Raw genomic sequence first — 25,971 nt, forward strand, 5'->3', positions numbered from 1 at the left:
AAACAAATCAGCCCATTTCCAACGGAGCTTGGGCGCCATCTTGTGTATTTTCCGGGACGCTACATTGGAGTCCTGACGGCTCGAATTGATCCGGAAGAACTTCTTTAATCAATTGCAAACATTTATGCTTTCCTCTTCAGAACTATTTGAATCATATTCATAACTGGATGATTAGCAAAAAAAGCATCTTCTCCCAATCTGAAGCCATTGTTTTGATTCTAGAGCAAGGCAAAGACGTCCCTGCGTGACGTCACGAACAAGAGGGCGGGACCTTATGAAACTGGCCACTTCCGGTTTCATTTTAAAGTAGTTTTGGGACACTTTAACTCATTTTTATTGGTGTTTTGCATTTGACTAAAAATATCAGCCTGCGTGTTTTGGGTATTTTAGATGCTATAAAACGTTTTTCTGATGTCAGTTAGGTAACAAAAAAATAGTGTCGGTTGTCCTTTAATAGTTTTTCAAGATATTTACAAGCCTTTCGGAAGTATCAATTCTACTGTCAAATGAAACACATTACAAACACAATGACACTTTGTGCATTTAACAATCACATAAACCCAGATAGCTTCATGCTAACACATAAAGGTGAAATGCTATAAGTGGACTAACCAAAATCTAGCAAATGGCGTATACATGATGATGTTAACAGTGATGGAAAATCACATGGCCGACAGGGTGCATATGTACTTCCTCCCTTGGTACAAGCGCACATACTCTTTGTCAGTGATTTGCTGTACTTTGTGCTTTATCTTCTTGTGATGAACAAATTGCGTTCATGTTATTATTGCGTTGATTCATGGGGATCATAAGATATGCACTGCTTGAAAATATATGCTGTAGTCAGTTCACACTGTATGGATGTGCCTTTTATGGCATGAAATAAAACTGATGTTCACAGTCTTTTAAGGGGTGTCTGTGACTTTTATTTGAGGGCGGGGGTCCTCATTAACAGACAGGCAGAAAGATAGGGAGTAGTATATCGACCAATCACGTGCGGCTTTAACCGAAGACTGGGAGCGGGAATAGAGGACTAAAAAAATATTCGGCTCCCATTTCCGGCTCCTAGTTAGGAACCGGCTCTTAGATCCTGTTCGTTCGCAAACGACACATCACTCATCGGGAGTAGTGATGGGAATTCCGGTACTTTTCAGAGACCCGGTTCTTTTGGCTCGGATCACCTAAGTGATCCGACTCTTATGGCTTCCAAATGTCTCCTCAGTTTGTTTGTTTTGGATTTGCCTTTATTAGTCTCGCAGTGGAGAAATTTACATTTCACAGCAGCAAGGTGATGAAAGGAAAGTAGAAAAACACAAAATACATGATTTGATGACTTGTTAGGAACCGGTTTTCTTCGTTCACTTCAGAGAACGAAGAACCGGCTTGTTCGCGAACGACACATCACTCATCGGTAGACCGAACAATGTGTCGATCAGGGGTGTGAAAGCGTTTTCATTGTTTGACTTTAATTTAAACACACAAAAATAAATTAAGGCACTCCTGTTAGCATTTATTGTTTGTATTTTCTAATTACGCTGATAAACTACTGCATATTAGCTTTTTGGATAATTTTATAAGGATTTTTCAAAATTTGGGGGACGGCCGGCCATCCTGTATCCCACCTGACGAGAGCATTGAACAGCAGCTAAATGTTTATCGATAAACAGATGTAATTTTCGCTATTTGCTGGAATTAAGTCTATTTTGAATTATTTAATTTGTTTCTCGCTGAACACAGGCACAACTCCTGAAAAAGAAATAACGACATGAAGCAGTGAAATACAGTAGCAAGCAGCTAACAAGACTCGACTGTAATTGTTTTCAGTACGAGGCGACCGTGTCGCCATCTTCCGTGTTCTGATTGGCTGAACGTCTCCCGTGCGTAATGCGGTCATCACATCGGACGTGCGTACGTCGTTCGTGCGTTTCTGAGGTAATGGAGGTTGGTGTTGCACTTGGGTCCTTCTCAGTTGCCAAACTGATCGCTCTCTTTTACGTGGATTGCTGATTACGGAAAATAAACATCATTGGTGACGATTATTTTGGACCTCGGGGGAGTGAGAGGTGAGTAATCAAACGTCGCGTTTGCTTTCTGCTTTATTAGAATCGTGAAGCTTCAGAAGTCGAAATCTTTCATGTTAGCTGTCCTAGCCATTAACTGCTACAACGAATGCTAACGCCTAAGCTTGCAATGGGGTGTCGTTTAATCCCCGGCACGATCGTGAATTATTGAATAAAATGCCAAATCGACAAACTGAGGCTTTTGGGTGTGGGATAGCTATCACTTGAGATGTATTCAACACATCTTGTTCGAACGATAAGACATTTTATTGGCTATATCCGCCCAGTCTGTGGAAATGAAATATCACTGGGATGGTATAGGCTTGCTGGAATTAGTCGCATCCCAATGAATAAATCAATTATTTAGCTGCCTTGTGAACACATTTTGAATTAATATATTGCACCAAAAGCTCCTGCAGATTTTGGATGCGCTGAAATGATGGATAAAATAAATGTTCCTTGATGTCGGCGGACTATGTTTTGCTATACGTAAGGCTAATGCTCATGCGCGTTAGCATCTGATGCTAGCTGAGTGATCGGGTCGAGTTAAAGAGACGATGGACTCGAACCAATCAGCAACAGACCAAGTGTCAGCATCCCCTTAATAATATTTAGAATATTAGAACGATGTTACTAATAGTAATAAAGATTATTTATAAGGGGCCCGAGCGCCGATATTAGCACTTTTTTTAATTTGCGACCAGGACAGTTTATTTCTGCAACACGAGGAAAATACAGTTACAACAAAAAACAGTGGCATTCTTTGTAGTGATGTGTCGTTCGCAAACTAACCGGCTTTTAGAGCCGGATCTCTAAGGTGAACGAATAGAGCCGGTTCCTAACAAGGAGCCGGAAATGGGAGCCAACGTTTTTTTTTTTTTGTCCTTTATTCCCCACCCTCGGTCTTAGGTTAAAGCCGCACGTGATTGGTCCATATCCGTTGTAGAGGTGGGTGGGGAGAATTACAGACACACGCAGCAGTGAATAGAGGGCACTGAGGTTGTTAGGGTAGACAGGTAGACAAATGTTATTAGATTATGCTGTTTTTATGATTGAATTATGATATTTTTTACTCGTTGGTATGATAGCATTATTAATATGAAACGCAAATTAGTGCCAGCTTCATCAGACCAGAGTAACCAGAGGGAAAGTGAAAGTTAGTGGATGCTCTCTGTGCACACACATATATATCAAGCCATATAAATAAAAATATTTCATATAGTGTATTTTTTACATAAGTAATTCATTTTTCACATAATTTTACATGATTTTTTTTTGGTAGTTAATGAATTTAACCAACAAAACAAACAAACCGAGGAGCCATTTGGGAGCCAAAAGAGTCGGATCTTTTTAGTGAGCCGATCCAAAAGAACCGGACGGCTCTCCGCAAAGAGCCGGAATTCCCATCACTAATTCTTCTCTAAACAAATCCAGACTGCCCTTAAAATTTGAGCCAGCGCAATTTCATTTTTCATCGGCTTGCCCATGTGTGAATAATAAATGTGTTGATTTGTTTTTTTTATTACATTTTTATGTCAAAATAGCTCACCCGTAAATGTTCTTTGTGATGCCGAAATATTTCCATTCTGTCCATGTGATCCCAGTAAAAAAATGTTAGTCTTAGAGCCCTGTTATTTTGTTTGTGTGTCTCTCTGGCAGTGTCCTTTTTATTTTAATAAGGATAAAATATTTTGCTGAGATGTTTATAAACCATTTTTTTTTTACACAAATTGTACAATTTGAAGTCGTGCCTAATTGTCGTGGGTGTGTGAGATATTGCCTCCTTCCTTCTTCAGGGGAACGTAACAGAAATCGATTGAGAAGAATAGCGCTGTATTTCTTTATCATCTATATATTTTCCCTCTATTGTCCTTTTCTGCAGGATTTGGCCATCAAATTAGTGATGGCGTCAGAAACGGCTCCTCCAAACAATGCCTCCACCAAAGGGATCATGACATTTTACCCCACCGTTGAGGAGTTCAAGAATTTCAGCCGCTATGTCGCCTACATGGAGTCACAGGGGGCGCACAGAGCAGGCCTGGCCAAAGTATGTGTTTGATACTCAATCATTTCTTTTCACAATTATATTTGAAATTGACCCTGATGATTTTTTTTTATGCAATGGTGTTACACTAGTTTTGTCTTTTTAATAGAGGGTGCGGAAAGTGCTTAAAGGACAACCGACGTCACTTTTTTGTTTTTTAACTGACACCTGAAAAACGTTTTATAACATCTAAAATACCCAAAACATGCAGTATGATATTTTTAGTCAAATGCAAAACACCAATAAAAATGACTTAAAGTGTCCAAAATCTGCAAAAAATGGAACTGCGAATTGGGCGTTTTCAGAAAGTCCCGCCCCCATTTCGTGACGTCACCCCAAGACGTCTTGCATTGCTTGTGAATCAAAACAATGGCTTCAGATTCGGAGAAGATGTTTTCTTGTTACACATCCAGTCATGAATATGATTCAAATGGTTCTGAAGAGGAAAGCATACATGTTTGCAATCGATTAAAGAAGTCCTTCCGTGTCATTTTGAGGCAAACGGGCGGGGGGGAATGTCTCACCCAAAAAGAGGCGATAAAATGGCCACCGAGCTTTGAGGAATGAATCAGCCCGTTTCCACATGCTGATAAATTCTTCAATGGAGCTTGGACTCCCTCTGAGCTAGCTAGCTATTTGAGTCAGGAAACATATTAGCTATCTATCGAGCTAGCTATTGGCTACATAGCTAGGTTGCAATTTGAGTCAAGAAACATTAGCTATCTATCTAGCTAGCTATTAGCTATCTATTAGCTATCTAGCTAGCTTTCTATCTTTTTGAGTTATTCCGGGTTGAGTGAACGCTGGCGCGTGTGGCTGCTGCTGCTCACCCACAGAAAAAAACTTATCCTGTGACTGTAAAGTGGTCTTGAAAGGCGCTTGTAAATGAAATGTATTATTATTATTATTGTTGTTTTTTTTTGAACCTGGCATAGAGTTCAAACATTTTCGGGCAAATAACTTCTTGGATGACAATCCATCCAATAATATCGACTTTCCTCCCCCCCCCCCCCCCCCGACCGACTTGTAGGTGGTCCCCCCAAAGGAATGGAAGCCCAGACATTCATACGATGATATCGACGCCTTGGTGATTCCCGCGCCCATTCAGCAGGTGGTGACGGGCCAATCGGGCCTTTTCACTCAGTACAACATCCAGAAGAAGTCAATGACTGTTCAAGAGTTCCGCAAGCTAGCAAACAGTGATAAGTACGGCCAAGTTAAAAAAAAAAATTGACACTTTCTCTTGTTGTTAACGTCATGATTGTTCATCGTTTTTTTGTTTATTAAAAGAAATTTCTTTGTGTCCATTTTTGCAGGTTCTGTAGCCCTCATTGTGATGACTTTGATGAACTGGAAAGAAAGTACTGGAAAAATGTCACGTTTAATCCTCCTATATATGGGGCCGATGTCGGTGGCAGTCTATACAATCCTGTGAGTTGATCTGTCTTATATGAGCTTTTCCAAAGTCACTTTCTGTTCAGTTAAAAGGACAACCGATGCGTCCGGACAAGTTGTGTCCATAATTTGTAAAATGGCTTCAAATGACTTCTACTGAGCGTATTTTACAAAGATTCCACCGCATATAGCTATAGTTTACATTTTAAGACTTGCGCTGAATATTCAGGAAGTCTTGTTTTTGAGTTGGTGACGATGCCTGACGTCACGTCACGCAAGGAACGCCCCTGACCGAGAAAGTGACACACAATGCATTTTGGGTAATTTTGTTTGGTCGGAAAAAATCGTGTTGATGGCAAAATTAGAAGGAAAACACACGAATAACGCGATGGTGAATCGTTGTGTGTTGCACCAAAACTACTATTTGATACTAGGTGACACAAATTCCCAGCAGACAAATCAGCCCATTTCCAATGGTGCTTGGGCGCCATCTTGTGCATTTTCTGGGACGCTACATTGGAGTCCAGGCGCCTCAAAATGATACAGGAAGTACTTCTTTAATCGATTGCAAACATTTATGCTTTCCTCTTCACAACTATTTGAATCATATTCATAACTGGATGAGTAACAAGAAAGCATATTCTCCGAATCTGAAGCTATTGTTTTGATTCTCGAGCAAAGTAAGACGTCCTGGCGTGACGTCACAAACAAGGGGGCGGGACCTTCTGAAACTCGGCATCTCCGAGGTCATTTTGAAGTAGTTTTGGGACACTTTCACTCATTTTTATTGGTGTTTAACATTTGCCTAAAAATATCAGCCTTCGTGTTTTGGGTATTTTAGATGCTATAAAACGTTTTTCTGATGTCAGTTAGGAAACAAAAAAAATGGTGTCTGTTAACCTATAAAACGTTAAATAGAGCTATATGCGGTGGAATCTTTGTAAAATGCGCTCAGTAGAAGTCATTTTACAAATTATGGACGCAACTTGTCCTGAGGTGTCGGTTGTCCTTTAATTATTATTTAATTTAATTCTTATTATTACTTCTGCACACTTCCAGGACGTCAAAGAGTGGAACATTTGTCACCTAAATACCATTTTGGACACGGTGGAATCTGATAGCGGCATCACAATCGAGGGCGTGAATACACCCTACTTGTATTTTGGGATGTGGAAGACCACTTTTGCATGGCACACTGAAGACATGGACCTCTACAGCATTAATTATTTGCACTTTGGAAAGCCCAAATCCTGGTAATAATAAAAAAAAGAAAGAAAGGAAGTAAAGCTTGCGATAAATGTTGTATATTTTAAATTTATATTTATATATTTTAAATGACAAAACACATTTTTGAATTGTCTGCAGGTACTGTGTCCCTCCAGAACACGGGAGAAGATTCGAGCGTCTTGCTCAAGGTAATTTTCGTCATCAGTGGAATTTTTTTTTCAGATATTTTCTTTCAACAATTAGCTTGTAGTAGACGTGCACATTCATTCCTACCATGATGTCCCTGATCCACTGCTGAAAAGGATGCTTTGATCCTCTCCTCTTTCATCTAGAACTGCTTCGTGTCACAAAGAGGGTACAGCAAGTGCTGAAGAATGAATGACTCTCTTCTGCTGTGTACCTCCGGGTAGAGTGAACGCTGGCGCGAATGGCTGCCGCTGCTCACCCGCACAAAAAAAAGTTCTTATTATAAGAGTAATAATAATAATAATAATACTAATAATAATAATAGATTTCATTTATAAGCGCCTTTCGAAACTGTCAAGGACACTTTACAGTCACAGGATATTTTCTCTGCGGGTGAGCAGCGGCAGCCACACGCGCCAGCGTTCACTCATTAGTTGCTTAATCATGACTGTAGTGTCCTTGAGTTTTGAAAGGTGCTTAGAAATTAAATATTTTATTATTATTATTATTATTATTATTGTTATTACACCACTGGTGTCCAAGTCAAGGCTCGCGGGCCAAATCTGGCCCGCCACATCATTTTATTCGGTCCGCGAAAGCAAATCAAATTTGTGAACTTCCATCATGCTTGCTAAAGTCCGAACCAAAATTTCAAATTGTCGTCTGTAAAACACTTAACAGTCATTATTTTTTTACTTCACATTCAAAAAACTAATTATTCATTCTACATGTAATATGTGGAGGCTACGAAACATTAACTTCTGTAAAGTGTCCTTGAGAGTTTTGAAAGGCACTTGTAAATGAAATGTAATAATTATTATTATGGTTTCCCCAAATTTATAACGACCACCGATAAGACACCCTAACGACAATGTGGCAAAAATGACTTTGACACCCTCCACGTTGATGTCAAAAATGATTTATTTTCCGTATCTGTCCGCTGTAGGTTTCTTCTCTGGAAGCGCGCAAACCTGTGAGGCCTTTTTGAGGCACAAAATGACGTTGATTTCACCCTCGATCCTGAAGAAATACGGCATTCCATTTGAAAAGGTATCCCGGTTGCGCATTTTTTTTTTTTTTTGCGACCCGATTGCTGATTTTGTCTTTTGTTCCTTGTTCCATAGATTACCCAATACGCCGGTGAATTCATGGTCACTTTTCCCTATGCGTATCATGCCGGTTTCAACCACGGGTTCAACTGCGCCGAATCCACCAACTTTGCCACGCAGCGTTGGATTGAATATGGCAAGCAAGCCATTTTGGTGAGAATTAGTCAAGTGGACAGTCAAATACAGTAAAGTCTCGTTATATCGATATTCAAGGGAGTCCGAAAAAATATCGATATAACCGGGACTATCGATATATCCGACCCTGTTTGCATGTAATTTTCTCCGTGCGTGCATAGAAATAGTATCGATATAACCGGGACTATCGATATATCCGATATCGATATAACGAGACTTTACTGTACTTGCAACGCAATTAATTATTATTGAGTAGAATGGATGTTTTCTTGCCACGTCACACTTTTCCATAGCCATGTATAGGCGAGCAGTCGAATTTTCAATCAAACTGTTTGCTTAACGCTAACTTTCTTCTCAACTCAATAGCTTCTTAAGCAATAGTCTATACAATACAATATAGCCAAAACACGCAGGCTGATATTTTTAGTCAAATGCAAAACACCAATAATAATGACTAAAAGTGTCCCAAAACTACTTCAAAGGGACCTCGGAAAAGTCAAGTTTCAGAAGGTCCCGCCCCCTTGTTCATGACGTCACACCAGGAAGTCTTGCCTTGCTCGAGAATCAAAACAATGGCTCAGATTCGGAGAATATGCTTTCTTGTTATTCATCCAATTATGAATATGATTCAAATAGTTCTGAAGAGGAAAGCATACATGTTTGCAATTGATTAAAGGAGTGCTTCCGTGTCATTTTGAGGCATCTGGACTACAATGTAGCGTCCCAGAAAATGCACAAGATGAAGCCCAAGTAGTAGTTTTGGTGCAACACACAATGATTCGCCGTCGCGTTATTTGTGTTTTCCTTCTAATTTCCCCATCAACACGATGTTTTCAGACGGAACAAAGGACCCAAAATGCATTGTGTGTCGCTTTCTTGGTCAGGGGCGTTCCTTCAGTGACGTGACAATGAGTTAAGTTTAAGACTGATGAAAGAGTTTCAGTACAGTGTAAGCTAAGTTTCTTCATGTGGGGTACAAGTGACTTACGAAGCTATCAATATTAACCAAAAAAAGTAGATAGTGTAAGCATAAAAGTAAACATTTTGGACCTAAACATTACATTATTTTACAGGTTATTTTTGTTAAAATCGTTCAAATCTATTTAGAATCTCAAAGCAACTCATTAAGCTAACGTAATTATTAAAGTTATCGTTTACAGATTCAAGGAAATTGTGTTAGAACCTCTACGATACCTACAAGACTAGTTGCCTCAAGGTTTTAAAAGTCTTTGGAACATATGGTTCTGATATATCACATCTTTCACTGTACAATTATACATAGCATGTCATTATTCAACTATTATATCTAAGTTATGATACTATCGAATTCTTGATTGTAACATCACACTGATATGATCACACAAAGCATCATTCCTTGATATACTCAATGCTTTATTATACCTACTCTTATATGCTAGCTTAAAAGTACATTACACTTAATCTGAGCTCACATTTGATAAACGACTTCTGACTAATTATAGAACTTAGATGTACTAGCTAGCTATAGCTTTTGACATCTATATTAGCTTCTGATAACATGTACATAGCTAGTAACATGAACTATTTGTCGAATTCATGACGGTAACTGTAGTATACTAGCATAGAACATTAGTACATGCAGTAACAATAATTCTGATAATAGCACTTGAAAAATGAATACGTGACGATTACATAATAGTTATTGTACGCATAAAATATGCATTATACAATCAGCAGATTTCAGCTTCATGTCAACATTATAGAAATCAGAAGCAATAATATGACATAAGCAGATAGAATAAGTGAAAGATAAGCCATAATGACTAGCATAACAGATACATATGTAGCTAAAGTATACAACATTACTGCACAGATAAAGATTCATCATAGACAATAGCATAGTCAGATGTACATATCAGTCAACAGTACAAGTAACAGCTAAAGATAGCAAATAGCAATATTATAGCATATACTCAGTATACCATATATAAAAGCATACAAATGATACAAATAGCTGCTCATAGCAAATAACAACTAGTAACTTAATAGCTATGCTAGAGATAGAAATACAATAGCATGAGAAAAGCCAGACTAGCTCTAGTTTGCAGATGCAAATGATCATAAGACATAGTGCTGATACAGCACATGACAATGATCAAGAGTAATATGATAAACATAATGTATAGATACACATAGCATATTAGTCATATAGAAAAATGCAATGATAAATAGACATAGCTACTATGGAGACTGTACATACCAAAGTAGTATTTGCTACAATTGTACTTACGTGCATATTAAAGTATTGTTACCAGTACAGCTATAACTTCCTGCTTTCAGATCAGATCTCATATATATCATTAGCTATAGAATCATTTATTAACATGTCTTTTTTGCCGATTGTTGATGACAAATTAATGACAGGAACAGTTCCACTGAATGTACAGTCGACTGATATGATCTTGATTCTGAAACTATCAGTAAGTACTGCTAACTATTGATACATTTGCTATATTCTGCTAACATGCGAGTGATGTAATATTTATAATGTCTCAGTTAGCTAGCATAGTTACATCGATAACGACCTTCAAAAGTTACCAAGATCAGATCTTGGACAAGTAGCTTGGCGATATTGTTTATTGTCAATATTTTTTTAGCCTGTATATAGACCATTAAAAACATGAAGTAGATTTCGTATAATAGCATTACAGTCATGTAGTACTAGCTGCATATATCATGTAGCATTTGCTATCATCATCTTTTATAGTTGCTCGATATATGTAATTCATTAATTGTGCATAAAGTAACATTCATAACATCCATGAAGCATATCAGGCTAACGTAACTTCAGTAAATGTTGTAGTACTGCTAAGCTAAGATAGCTAAAAGCTATATAGCTACATAGGTGAGACATGAATATACAGCTCACAATATATTAATAATATTAAATTAATATATTATTATAAATAATAAATATAAATTAATATATAATTATAATATTATATATAATATAATAATTATAAATAAATAATATATAATATAATATAATAATATATAATATATTATAATTTATAATATAATATAAATTATATAAATAAATAATATATATTAAATATATAAATATTAATATAATAATATATATATTATTATAAAATAAATAATATATAAATATATATATATTATTAAATATATAAAAAAATAATAATATAAAATTATAATATATAATATATAATATTTATAAATAATATAAATAATAAATATAATATTAATAATAAATATATATATAATAATAATATAATATATATATTTAAAATATATATATAATATAATATTAATATTATTATAATATATATATTAAATATATTATATAATAATTATATATATAATAAATAATAAAATAAAATATATATAATAATATTAATAATAATAATATATTTAATAATTAATTATAAAAATTATATAAATATATAATATATAAATAATAATATATATATTAAATATAAATATATATATAATAATAAAATTATATATAATAATATAATAATATAAATAACATGGATGCACTGAAACTAAATCTTAACGATTCAAGTACTGAGAATTCACATCATAGACCAATTCAGTTTAGATGATTATAGGGAGGCTTCTATGTTCATTCGTCTATGACCTTAAATCTTATTCAAGTTTCATGCATGAATCAAGTGTTTGGACGACATGCACAAATGCACCTGTGCTTGTGAATCTTCACTATTGATGCCATTTTTTTCTTTTTTTTTTTTTTTTTTTTGTTTTTTTTTTTTTTTTTCTTTTTTTTTTTTTTTCCTTTTTTTCCTTTGTATTTTAATTCCTTTACTCTTTCTTTTCTTTTTTTAGTCTTTCTTTTTCTTAATTTCTTTTTTTTTCTTTTCATTTTTTCTTTTTTTCTTTATTTTATCTTTTTTTTCTTATTTATATTTTTCCTTTGTTATTTTTAATTATTTTTATATTATATATTATATATTTTATTATTGTTTCTTATTATTTGTTTTTTTTTTGATTTTTTTTCTTTTTATATATTTTTTTTCTTTTTTCCTTTTTTTCCTTTGTTTTTTTCTTTTTTTCCTTTCTCTTTTTTTCTGTCTTTCTTTCTTTTTCTTTTTTTCTTTTTTTCTTTTTTTCTTTTTTTTTTTCTTTCTTTTTCTTTTTTTCTTTTTTTCATTTTTTCTTTTTTCTTTCTTTTTCTTTTTTTTCTTTTTTCCGTTTTTTTCCTTTGTTTTTTTCTTTTTTTCCTTTCTCTTTTTTTCTGTCTTTCTTTCTTTCTTTCTTTTTCTTTTTTTCTTTCTTTCTTTTTCTTTTTTCTTTTTTCTTTCTTTTTCTTTTTTTTTCTTTTTTCCTTTTTTTTCCTTTGTTTGTTTTTTTCTTTTTTTCCTTTCTCTTTTTTCTTTTTTTCTGTCTTTCTTTCTTTTTTTTTTTTTTTGTTTTGTTGCTTTTTTCTTTTCTTTTCTTTTTTTTTCTTTTTTTTTTGTTCTTTCTTTCTTTCTTTCTTTCTTTCTTTCTTTCTTTTTTTTTTCTGTCTTTCTTTTTTTTCTGTCTTTCTTTCTTTGGATTGCAAAACAAAATCAGCTCAAACCTTCCTAAATTATTTGGGTCTGGAGTTATCTGAGCTTGAAATGGGGGCGGATATACAAAATACAGTATAATAATAATAATAATAAATAATACATTTCATTTATAAGCGCCTTACAAAACTCTTATGGTAACTTTATAGTCACACGATGAGTTTCATTCAACCCGGAAGTAATTCAAATAGATAGAAAGCTAGCTAGCTAATATATTGCTAATAGATAGCTATTAGATAGACAGCTATATCGCCATACAGCGAATAGATAGCCAGCTATATAGCTAATATTATTATTATTATTATTATTGTGATATTAGCTATGTATTCGCTAGCTAATAGCTATATAGCTAATGTTATAATAATATTAGCTATCTATTCGCTAGGTAATAATAGCTTTTTATTATTATTAATTGTAATTTTGATTTATTATTTATTATTTTGTTATTATTATTATTATTATTAATTATCTATTATTATTATCATGAATTATTATTATTAATTATGCTTATTAATTATTATTATTAATTATCATTAATTACTATTATTAGTTACTATTAGAACTGTGGTTTGGCATCGCTAAATCAAATTTCACCGGCAGGTGTCAGAAGAGCAGTCCTATTGCATGTCAGCGGTCACCAAGCAACAGCAACAAGAAGTCCTCCAAAAACTTCCTCGCCACCACCCTCTCTTCCGTGAAACATACAGTGACGACGGTAAGCTAAATGTAGCGAATCGTCATATTTTTGTATGATTATTTATAAGAGGGACTCTGAAATCTCCATTCAGTCTACTCTGAGATTAAACTAGCTCAGTTAGCCATGTAGCACTTTAAAAAAAAATGTATTCAATGTACCCTGCAGACATGTATCATGACGTGGAAGTGCATCGAGAAGAGAAAGCGGAGTGGGCAAAGCCGCTGAGGCAACTGTGGCAGTGTCGGCCTTTCAACCTTCAGGCGGAGTGGGAGTATAATAAGCGAATGGGCGAGCAGGCTCCTTACTGCTCCATTTGCTTGCTTTTCTACACACACCATCAGGTGAGATGGATATTCAACCAAGACTTTTCAAGCACCAGAGATTTGTGCTTTTTAGGCTACCTGAATAGCTGGCTAGCTGTCTGGTTAGCTATTAGCTATCTGGCTGGCTAGCTATTAACTATCTGGCTGGCTAGTTATTAGCTATCTGGCTGTCTAGCTATTAGCTATCTGGCTGGCTAGCTATTAACTATCTGGCTGGCTAGCTATTAGCTATCTGGGTGGCTACCTATTGGCTGTTTGCTGGCTAGCTGTTAGCTATCTATTATAATAATAATAATAATAATAACAATAATAATAATAATAATACATTTCATTTATAAGCACCTTTCAAAACTCTCAAGGTCTTTAAAGTCATAGGATACGTTTATTTGTGTGGGTGAGCAGCGGCAGCGTTCACTCAACCCGGAAGTAACTCAAATAGATAGCAAGCTAGCTAGATACCGAATAGATAGCCAATAGCTAGCGAATACATAGTTACTAGCTAGCGAATAGATAGCTAATGTGCTATTTGTTAGGTATTTATTCGCTAGCTAGCTAGCTAGCTTTCTAGCTTTCTACCAATTTATAATAATAATAATACATTACATTTTAACACTACAGACACAGACAAGCATAGGTACTATAATACATAAAATACAATCACAAATAGGATACAATAAATAAAATACAATTATAAATGGAAACAAGAGAGAGAGAGAGAGAGAGCTACACAGAAAATGCAATTTTAAATACCAATAGAGCTATCTAGGTGGCTAGCTATCTAGCTAGCTATCTATTAGCTATCTACTAGCTGGCTAGCTAGCTTGCTGAATATTAAATCAAATAGTCCCATATGTTTTTTTCACATTGAATTAAACGCGTTACATTACAGACCCACAAAAAATACAGATAAAAATGTTTGCAAATGTTTTTTTTTTTCAATTGATTTAGGAATAACGCCTTGCTGTGTTGCGACTTGGCCACCAGGGCGCAGTATAATACAGACATCCATTTACGACGACGATTTTTGCGATTCCAAACGTATTATTATTATTATATTATATTTTGCCTCACCATTTCTATTATAATGCCAGTTAATTAAATTGTTAGAATTATTCCACCAGCAAGTTTTGTATAACCGTTTCATGGCCATTTGGATTGTGTGTTAGCATCAAGCTAGCATTGCTCTACAAGTTTCATGGTTTGTCCGAATACAAAATGTGTCATGATTTGTTTGACTTCATGTCAAATGGTTAATATGTAACCACCATTTTGTAATGTTTTCAATCTCTCTTTTTTTTTTTTTTTTACTTGGATGGCTTTTGGTGAGAACTGCCCATCTTTAAAACTCACTTGTACTCTGGCATTTGACTCAACAGGTTTCAGACTTGATATTAGTTTGATATTAGTTTCACTCCCTGTTGCTTTCTACTATCTTTGTGACTGCTTTATCTTCCTGTATATGATAATTGTCCATGCTAAGCGTTTTGTTACAGCTTCAAGCTCTATATCAATCACTGTGTATTGTATTGTACTTGAACTGGGAGCTTGAATCTAACCGCTCTTTATTTTAATTTTTTTCATCAAAACGAAGCAATTGGATATTAACCAGAAAACCGACATGTTCTTCTTTAGTCAGAGAGCAGCGACGACAGATCCGCGCTGACCTTGGTGAACCGCCAAGGTCACCAGTGGTCAAAACCCCTCATCCCCGAAATGTGTTTCAACACGCACACCAACAAGATGGCCGATAGCGAGGAAGGCCAACTGTCCAACCCTCACATCACAGACGACGGCACCAGCCGGCTGCTCAGCTGTTCTCAATGCTGCGTTCGAGTACACACCAGTACGTTTATGTTATTATTATTTTTATGCTTTTTCAATCACACAAATTCAGGATGTGGTGCTGGAAATTGATGGATAGAACCTTCTTTTGCGATGTCATTATAAGAGCTGTCTATTAGCAATATGGCTAGCTAGCTATCTATTAGCTATATGGCTAGCTAGCTATCTATTTGCTACATAGCTAGCTATTTGAGTCTGGAAACATATTAGCTATCTAGCTAGCTAGCTGCTATTGGCTACATAGCTAGCTATTTGATTCAGGAAACAATAATAATAATAATAATAATAATAATAATAATAATACATTGAATTTACAAGCGCCTTTCTGAACACCCAGGGACACTTTATATACAATCATGAATAAAACGATAAATAATAAAACAGCAGATTAAACTAGACCATGAAAGCAAGTTTAAACAGGTGGGTTTATGACCTATACATATTAGCTATCTATTTAGCTAGCTATTGGCTACCTACCTATTTGAGTCAGAAGACATTATCTATCTATCTAGCTAGCTATTTACATAGCTAGCTAGCTACATAGCTAGCTAGCTAATTGAGTCAAGTAACATATTAGCTATCTATCTCTCTAGCTAGCTATTGGCTACATGGCTAGCTAGTAATTTGAGTCAGGCAACATTAGCTAGCTAGCTATTAGCTATCTAGCTAGCTTTCTATCTTTTTGAGTTATTCCGGGTTGAGTGAACGCTGGCGCGTGTGGCTGCTGCTGCTGCTCACCCACAGGAAAACTTATCCTGTGACTGTAAAGTGACCTTGAGAGTTTTGAAAGGCGCTTGTAAATGAAATTTATTATTATTATTATTATTATTTTATTTTATTCATTTTTTCCTCCATTTTGTTTTTTCTTTGAAGCTATGTCATACCCCAAGTCAATCGTTCCTGTTAAGACAGAGGAAAATGCAATTAGTCATAATTATTAGTCATATATTATTAGTCATAATAAAATAAAAAATGAAACCTGTTCTTGTCCATCTCAGGTTGCTACGGCGTAACTGGAGACGAAGCAGAGCAGGATGACTGGCTGTGTGCTCGCTGCAAAGCCGACGCGACCATGGAGGTTGGTTCACGGGGCTTTCAATGATTTATTTTCGCTGCTTGTTAAGTAGATTCACACATTCACTTCAACGCCGTAAGATTCTATACGGACTCACGTCATGCTTTCAAAGGCAACATCGCCGCTTTGTTCGCTTATAAAAAAAAAAAAAAATCTCCCCAAAATAGGTCACAATAAAGTTCCAGCATTTGTTGTTTTTGTCCCTTTTTGTCCCTAAACGTGGCTCCGTTTTTGTCCCTCTGGGAGTGTTCCCTTCCTTTGTGTGTTATTGTTAGTCCAATACATTCTTCCTCATTTGATTAGTTTCGTTGCGCACCGCATCTGTTGTTATCAGCGTTACTACTTCATTTTTTTGGGGGTCGCAACTCTTCAATCTGCAAATATTGCCCAATAGATGAAAACGAATGAGGACATTTGTCCACCAGTGGGTAGTCCTAGTGTGTGTCTTTCAATCCTACTGGAATGAGATTTTAACTGCCATTTCCAAATTTATTCTGGGAATTTAAACATATGACGTGGAGCACCATTCCCGGATTTGTTTGGGTTTTGTTTTTTTGTTACCCGGGGGTGCAGATGAAGCGCTGGTCAGACCTCTGGCAGTGTTTTTCCCTCCCGTGGGGTGGCAGCATTTGCCTTTTGTCCATGTTAGTGCTAGAATAATGACTATTATGGTGGTTTACATCAAAAAAAAATCCTAACCGAATAAATTGTGGTTAGGATTTTAGAAAGCATCACGGAATTTCACAAGTTTGATTTGCTTTCATGGGTCGAAAAAAAATGACGTGGCGGGCCAGCTTTGGCCCCCGGGCCTTGACTTTGACACCTCAGTTTTCTAACGCTGTATTGAATGTTTAACTAGTCCTAAAACTCAATATTCTGTGCAATTTGAGTGAAAATGACAAAAAAAAGAACCCTGGCACTTGATAGGATACATTTTTGCACATCATCTGGCAATGAATGAGTTAATTGCAGTCTCGTCTCTAAAAGTTCTTTTTGAATGTGTCAAACAACATTTTTTTTCGTTTGGAATTAAATGGAAATTAAATGGCCGAGCCTGCAAAAAAAAAAAAAAAAAAAAATCACTGCCACCCACGTCACTCACCAGTAGACTAAAATCACTTACAGTTGACATGCTCGTTATTTGTGTTTAACAAAGAGTTCACGATCACCTTTCATTTTTTAATATATATATATTTTTTTTTTGCGAATCTATTACCCGATTCATCGATTACCGTATTTTCCAGTATATAAGGTGCACCGCGGTATAAGGCGCACCCCCAATGAAAATTGTATTTTAAAACCAATTAAAAAAAAAACCAAATAAAATCAGAATAAATTCAGCAATGGCGCTCTGTCATATTTTCAATTCCCAAATAAATTCCTGAATGGCAGTGAATGATTATAATGTAGGCGTTTTAGCTTCCCGGATTCAACCCCTTTTTTTTTTTTTTGTCTTGCTCCAGGATTGCTGCCTGTGTTCCCTCCGAGGTGGTGCTTTGCAGAGAGCCAACAATGACAAGTACGTTATTTCCAGCACTTGCCGTTAGCATGACACTTTGGTGTTTGAGATTAGCTCGGAGTTGCAATTCTGCCCTTTTGTAATCAGAATACATTTCATTTCAAAGCGCTTTTCAAAACTTTCAAGGTCACTTTCCAGTCACAAGATCGGCAGCCATATGCGCAAGCGTTCACTCAACCCTGAAGTAACTCAAATAGATAGCAAGCTAGCTAGCGAGTGAATAGCTATCTCATAACTAGCAAATAGCAAATGTCCGCTTGTTTACACAACGAAGAGGATGTTAGGGAATATTGCACCCGTGGACGTTGTTCTGTTTGTCTTGCGTCAATGTCATATTTGTTTGACTGGCAGGTGGGTTCATATTCTGTGTGCCATCACGGTGCTGGAAGCCCGCTTTGTCAACATCACGGAGCGCCGTCCCATCGATCTGTCTGCAATCCCGTTGCCTCGCTTCAGACTGGTAAGCCAGCATTCACTCAACCCGGAAGTAACTCAAACAGATAGAAAACTAGCTAGCTCGCTCATAGATACAGTTAATAATAATAATAATACATTTCATTTATAAGCGCCTTTCAAAACGCTCAAGGACACTTTACAGTCACAGGATATTTTTTCTGTGGGTGAGCAGCGGGAGCCATACGCGCCATCGTTCACTCAACCCGGAAGTAACTCAAATACTTTACAGTCACAGGATAGGTTTTTCTGTGAGTGAGCAGCGGCAGCCACACGCGCCAGCATTCACTCAACCCGGAAGTAACTCAAATAGATAGAAAACTAGCTAGCTAGCTAATAGATACAGTAATAATAATACATTTCATTTATAAGCGCCTTTCAAAACGCTCAAGGACACTTTACAGTCACAGGATATTTTTTCTGTGGGTGAGCAGCGGCAGCCATATGCGCCATCGTTCACTCAACCCGCAAGTAACTCAAATACTTTACAGTCACGGGATAGGTTTTTCTGTGAGTGAGCAGCGGCAGCCACACGCGCCAGCGTTCACTCAACCCGGAAGTAACTCAAATAGATACAAAACTAGCTAGCTAGCTAATAGATACAGTAATAATAATAATAATAATACATTTCATTTATAAGCGCCTTTCAAAACGCTCAAGGGCACTTTACAGTCACAGGATATTCACTCAACCCGGAAGTAACTCAAATAGATAGAAAGCTAGCTATTTAGCTATTGTATAGCGAATAAATAGCTAAGAGATAGCCAGATAGCGGACAGCTAATAGCCAGCCAGCTTGACAATAGCTTGCTAGCTTGACTAATAGCTAGCTAGCTAATGATTAGCTAATAAATAGCTAATAGAAAGCCAGATAGCCAATCATAGGATACATTTTGCTAGCATACCGAGGACGTGGAAAACAATTCACATTGTCTTTGTTTTTTGTCGCAGTAGTACAAAGGCTCCGAAATAGTATAATCGTGTCATGAAATGCGCATATGATGTCCGTTTCACTTTGGAAGGAAGTTTTTCAATGTTCTCGTGTGTGTCGAGGTCTAAGACTTCCCTTGAAACCTTTCTTTTTTTTTCCCCAAAAAAAATCCTTCAATCCTTCCCACGCTTGTTTCCTTTCTCCTCCTTTCCTCCCCCCCCCCCCCCCCTTTTGCACTTCCTTTAAATTTACCCTCACGGCTTCGAACCTTTTCACCTCGACACTTATGCTCGGCGTGACTCTTTGTGTCTTTGTGCAGAAATGCGTTTTCTGCAGGAAACGGATGAAGAGGGAGTCGACGGGCTGTTGCGTCCAATGCTCCCACGGACGTTGCTCCACGGCGTTCCACCCAAGCTGTGCGCAGGCCGCGGGAGTCCTCATGCACCCGGACGACTGGCCGTTCATTGTCTTTATCACGTGTCACCGACATAAAACCAACGCTATCGTCGAGGTAAGCGGACAAAGCTGCCAATTAGCATCTGAAGTACAAAAAAATATGACTGTTATTGTGATTTACATACGACAATTTGACGTTTCGGTTCGAGCTTTAGCAAGCAATATGGAATTTTACACGTTTGATTTGCTTTCGCGGGCCGAATAAAATCATGTGGCGGGCCACATTTGGCCCCCGGGCCTTGTCTTTGACACCCGTGATGTATGAGATTAGCCAGCTAGCTGAATAGAAAGAGAGCTAGCTTGCTAGCTCATTCGCTAGCCGGATAGATGAGCATACAATTTCACCAGTTTGATTTGCTTTCACGGGCCGAATAAAATGATGTGGCGGGCCAGATTTGGCCCTTGGGCCTTGAGTTTGACACCTGTGATGTAAGGAATTAGCCAGATAGCTGAATAGAAAGTTCGTTCGCTAGCTAGATAGATGAGCATGGAATTTCACCAGTTTGATTTGCTTTCGCGGGCCGAATAAAATGATGTGGTGGGCCAGATTTGGCCCTTGGGCCTTGAGTTTGACACCTGTGATGTAAGGGATTAGCCAGCTATCTGAATAGAAAAAGAGCTAGCGAGCTAACTTATTCACTAGCTTGATAGATGAGCATGGAATTTCACAAGTTTGTTTTGCTTTTGGGGGCCGAATAAAATGACGCGACGGGCCAAATTTGGCCCCCGAGCCTTGACTTGGACACCTGTGCTCTAATCCATGCCCAAATGGAGCAAATTGTTTTTTGAAAGGCTCACATTCTTGCTGTGTTCCACAGCGTAACAAGGACTCCATGCGAGAACTCGCCGTGGGGCAGAGGGTGATCTGTAAATACCGAAACGGTCGTTACTACCACAGCCAGGTGGTGGAACTGACCACCGCCACCTTCTACGAGGTGGTCTTCGACGACGGCTCGTACAGCGACAACCTCTTCCCTGAGGACATCGAGGTCCGTCAACCGTCGCGCATCATTCGGACGAATGGGACATTCGTCCGAATGATGCTTCATTTTTTTTTTTTTTTTTTTTTTTTTCACGCTAGAATCGGGACTGCGTGAGACTCGGGCCACCTGCAGAGGGCGCCACTGTGTCAGTGCGATGGACTGACGGGTTGTTGTACGGCGCCAAGTTTGTGGCATCCCACTCCATTCCGATGTACCTGGTAGGACCCGTCATATCGAAACATGTGTTTTCTCATTAGCTGCCAGACTATGCAAAAATGTGTCCACTGAAGTGCCAGGGTTTTTGTCACTGTCACTCGAATTGCAGGACCCACAGAATACAGGTAACATCCGACTTACGACCGAGTTCCGTTCCGACCAAACGGTCGTAAGTCAAAATGCATTCGAAATGGTGGAGAGACTCGTAGGCTAAATGTCTTGCAAACTCCCCCTCTTAAAATGTTAAAAATAGGGTCTTGAGGTCGTGGTCGTAAGTACGTGTGGTTGTAAGTCGAGCCGGTCGTAAGTCGGATGTTACCTGGATTGAGTTTGATTCGGTTTAATTTTGTTTTTTTTTTTTTTTGTGCCCAAATTTTATTATTTTAATGCAACGAACATTTGTCATCAATGTTAAAGGCAGTCCTGAACTAAAAGTTTGAATATTGTGTTATCAGCAAAACTGTCTTGGTTATTTAACTCCTTGACTGCCAGACAATGTGCAAAAAAATGTGTCCACTCCAGTGCCAGGGTTTTTGTCATTGTCACTCAAATTCCAGGATGCACAGAATATTGAGTTTTAGGACTACATAAACATTCAATTCAAGGTAAAAAAAAAAAAAACGTACACTCACTTCTTTCATCAGAAAAAAGAGATCATTCCTAAGTTATATGGGTGTGGAGTTATCTGAACTTGAAATGGGGCAGACGTACAAAATAATAATAATACTATAATAATAATAATAATAATATTAATATTGATATTAATAATCATCATCATCATTTCATTTATAAGCGCCTTTCAAAACTCTCTTACAGTCACAGGATATTTTTTTCTGCGGGTGAGCGGCGGCAGCAACACGCGCCATTAAATTTGTGAGGCAAAAATGAGGTATATTTTGTGTAGTTTTAAGGCTTATTTAGTCGAAAATTATGTTTTATGGGGACCTGAGAACGGATTATTCTCATTTTAATGGTTTCCTATGGGAAATAAATGTTTGGTAGACTAACTTTTCGCCTTAGACACACTTTCTGGGAACCAATTAAGTTCGGGAGCTGAGGTATCACTTGACATATAAAGTATGTGTGTTAAACAACATCTGGTCAATTTATAATAATAATGATACATTTCGTTTTTAAGCGCCTTTCAAAACTTTCAAGGTCACTTTACAGTTACAGGACATTTTTTTTTTCTGTGGGTGAGCAGCGGCAGCAACACGCGCCAGCGTTCACTCAACCCGGAAGTAAATCAAATAGATAGAATGTTAGCTAATGCTAAGCCAATAGATAGCTAATATCTAGCCAGCCAGCCAGATAGCTATTGTACGCTATTGATTTTGCTGAAATGGTCACTGCAAGTGTGTCTCCTCCCTTTTCAGGTGGAATTTGAAGATGAATCCCAAATTTCTGTCAAGCGCGAAGACGTCTACACCTTAGACGAAGATCTACCCAAACGGGTCAAATCTCGACTGGTAAATCCCGGTTCTTCACCAGAACTCGTCTCGCGTACCACTTCGAACCCGATAAAGTTCTCGATCTTATTTGCTCTTATTTTTGTGTGCAGTCGGTGGCGTCGGACATGCGCTTCGAGCTCTTCTCGCCGGACGACGTCAAACAGAATTCCAAACGACAACGGGTCATCAATTCTCGTTACAGGGAGGACTACATCGAACCTGTTGTTTATCGAGCCATCATGGAGTGATGTCGGGTTCGTCCTATCTCCCCCCCCCCCCCCCTCGCACACCCCCCTTCACCCCCACTTTCAATTGCTTTCGCGGCCTGCCGGACGTCATATTTATAAAGTACGGCTGGGACTTTGTACTCTGAATAACACTCTTTCATAATGCGGTCTGTATATTTCCTTATCTTAATTTATTTTGACAGGAGGAGTTAGCAGCTAGCTAGCAAGCTAGTGCTTCAAAAGTCGCATTACTTATTGAGGCCCCACCCCTACGCACCCCCTTTTCCATGTCCGCTTTATAAAGCCCAGAAACCATTTTCTCATTTTGTGATTTTTTTTTTCATTTGCTTTGGACTTGAAGTACAGTGATACCTCGGTTCACGAACCCCTTGGCTTACGAACTTTACGGTTTACGAACGTTACATTTATGAAAATTTTACCTTGGCATACAAACTATTTTTTGGGATACACACGGAGCTGCCACAATGAGTGATGTGTCGTTCGCGAACGAGCCCGTTCTCCTAAAAAGAAAATGGTGGCCGACTGTTTTTGTCCTCTGTTCCTCGCCCCCAGTCTTCAGTTAAAGCCACGTGATTGGTCAAGAACGCAGCAGTGAGGGAGGGGGGGTTAGACATTAAAGAGACAGGCAGACGACAAAGAAAGAAAACACACGCACACACACACACGAAAAGGAGACGACAGAGCTTGAAACAAAAAACAAAATTGAAATGATGAGAAAATAGAAAACTGAAATTTTGGACTCGTTTCAACTTTGATAGTTCAAAAGCAGAGTGTAGACTGCAAGGTTAAAATATCCCATCAATCAGGCGCAACAAATAACCCGCACAAGCCATCTGTACACTTGATCCAAAAAGCTATCAACACAGTTAAACAGAACACAATTGATGAGCAACTAGATAAAATTATCACAGAGAAAACACCTGCAAGGGATCATTCCTCAAGATGGTGAAAGAAGGCCACGTTCCTCATCAAGTGGATATCATCAAGAGGCAACCTGGAAGTTCGTCATCCATTGATGATTTCAAGGCTAGCCACGGATGGTTTGAGAACTTTAAGCGTCGTACAGGGATTCATAGTGTCATTCGTCATGGTGAGGCAGCCAGTTCTGACGATAAAGCTGCCGAAGCTCATAAGGAATCATTCCTCAAGATGGTAGAAGAAGAAGGCTACGTTCCTCATCAAGTGTTTAATGCTGATGAAACCGGCCACTCCATTACATCAAGCCATCAACGACCATCACAAACGTAAATAAAACAACTTTATTATACTGTACAGTTTATTTCTTTAATTATAATACCATAGCGCATTTATTATACATAAAAATGTTTATTTTGTGTAGTTTTAAGGCTTATAAAATTAGAAAATTATGTTTTATGGGGACCTGGGAACGGATTATTCTCATTTGAATGGTTTCCTATGGGAAATTATTTTTTTGGGATACACACTTTTCGCCTTACACACTCTATCTGGGAACCAATTAAGTTCGTAAGCCAAGGTATCACTGTACTCAGAACCCAACAGGTTCTGAGACTATACCGAATCACTCCGCAGAACTTTCTCTGACTTGCCACTGACTCATTTTACCCAAAGAAATGCCACATTACACTCGACAACAAGCCTAAAAATGCCCCGTCGTCCCTCTCCGCCCCCCCGATCAGCTTCTTTACAATTTCTTTGCCATCCGGTGTGAAAAGTGAAGAAATGGACTCTGGCCTTATTCCTTCACCCCTCTTCCCTTAAAATTTATTTTGACTATCTTCAAAAAAAATAACTTATGTGGCTGAAGTAAATTTGAGGAAATGAACTATTTTTGTCCCTTTTTTTTTTTCGCTCTCGCTAGAAAACCTCAGATGTATTTATATTTATTACAGCAACGGCAGGTTTTCATGCACACCGTTAACAGCTTTAACGGCTTGTTTCGGATCAATTTCCCTGGAAATCACCTCCCCCAATAAGGCCTTGTGGCTTTTTAAAGAGCTAAATGTATCTTCTTTTTGGTCTGGTGAATGCTAGCTTTAGCGAGAAGACCCAAAAATGAACAAATACGGTGAGGATTCCCATTTTTGGGGGGGGTTGACTGCTGTTAGTACAAAATAATAGCTTAGCGATTTGGTCACAAGTCAAGGTAACATTTTCAGTTTGTCTTTGTAAAACATCGACTGTTTCAGTAAAAAAAAAATGAGAAAACTACCGTTGTGTAAAAAAAAAATGAGAAAACTACCGTTGTCTGTGGGTGATTCTGATTAATTCTGTTTTTAGAATTCAGCATGATTAATTTTTTTTATGTCAAACATTTCACTAGCTAGCCAGACATATAGCAAACAGATAGCGAATGGATAAATAGCCAGCTCCATAGCTAGCCAGCTAGACAGATAGCAAATAGATAGCAAATGGATAAATAGCCAGCTCCATAGCTAGCTAGCTAGACAGATAGCAACTGGATAAATAGCCAGCTACATAGCTAGCTAGCTAGACAGATAGCAAACAGACAGCGAATGGATAAATATCCAGCTACATAGCTAGCTAGCTAGACAGATAGCAAACAGATAGCGAATGGATAAATATCCAGTTACATAGCTAGCTAGTTAGACAGATAGCAAATATATAGCAAATTGATAAATAGCCAGCTATATAGCTAGCTATCTAGCTAGACAGATAGCAAATGATAGATATATAGCCAGCTACATATATAGCTAGCTAGACAGATAGCAAATAGCTAATGGATAAACAGCCATCTACATAGCTAGCTAGCTAGACAGATAGCAAATAGATAGCAAATGGATAAATAGCCAGCTACATAGCTAGCTAGCTATGCAGATAGCAAATGGATACATATCCAGCTACATAACTAGCTAGCTAGACAGATAGCAAATTGATAAATAGCCAGCTACATAGCTAGCTAGCTAGACAGATAGCAAATGTATAAATAGCTACATAGCTAGCTATCTAGTCAGATAGCAAACAGATAGCAAATGGATAAATAGCCAGCTACATAGCTAGCTAGCTGCGGGGATGTTCTTTCCGGCCTTCGTGCCGGAAAGAACGTCT

At 37.5% G+C, this 25,971-nt stretch overlaps 1 protein-coding gene across 1 annotated transcript; it reads left to right on the forward strand.

The window, feature by feature from the left end:
* Nucleotides 1–1,906: 1,906 nt before the first annotated feature.
* On the forward strand, nt 1,907–25,144 carry LOC148891117 (lysine-specific demethylase 4A-like). Its single transcript, XM_089008656.1, has 19 exons — nt 1,907–2,063; nt 3,943–4,107; nt 5,135–5,310; nt 5,421–5,535; nt 6,559–6,752; nt 6,865–6,914; nt 7,859–7,962; nt 8,037–8,174; nt 13,331–13,445; nt 13,593–13,768; nt 15,383–15,593; nt 16,591–16,670; nt 18,131–18,186; nt 18,538–18,646; nt 19,889–20,080; nt 20,844–21,014; nt 21,107–21,226; nt 22,601–22,693; nt 22,786–25,144. Exons 2-19 carry the CDS (start codon nt 3,964–3,966, stop codon nt 22,921–22,923), a joined length of 2,382 nt encoding a protein of 793 aa, XP_088864782.1. The 5' UTR covers nt 1,907–2,063; nt 3,943–3,963; the 3' UTR covers nt 22,924–25,144.
* Nucleotides 25,145–25,971: the final 827 nt, after the last annotated feature.

Source organism: Hippocampus bargibanti, linkage group LG11 (genome assembly GCF_051943395.1).
Source record: "Hippocampus bargibanti isolate YZ-2025 linkage group LG11, ASM5194339v1, whole genome shotgun sequence".
Classification (NCBI taxonomy): domain Eukaryota; kingdom Metazoa; phylum Chordata; class Actinopteri; order Syngnathiformes; family Syngnathidae; genus Hippocampus; species Hippocampus bargibanti.

Bases quoted from the DNA above. Each gene is read 5' to 3' on its own strand.
- LOC148891117 (XM_089008656.1), top strand. From the start codon at position 3,964: ATGGCGTCAGAAACGGCTCCTCCAAACAATGCCTCCACCAAAGGGATC. The intron at 5,311-5,420 runs GTACGGCCAAGT...CCATTTTTGCAG, and splicing joins AAGCTAGCAAACAGTGATAA to GTTCTGTAGCCCTCATTGTG. The intron at 7,963-8,036 runs GTATCCCGGTTG...CTTGTTCCATAG, and splicing joins ACGGCATTCCATTTGAAAAG to ATTACCCAATACGCCGGTGA.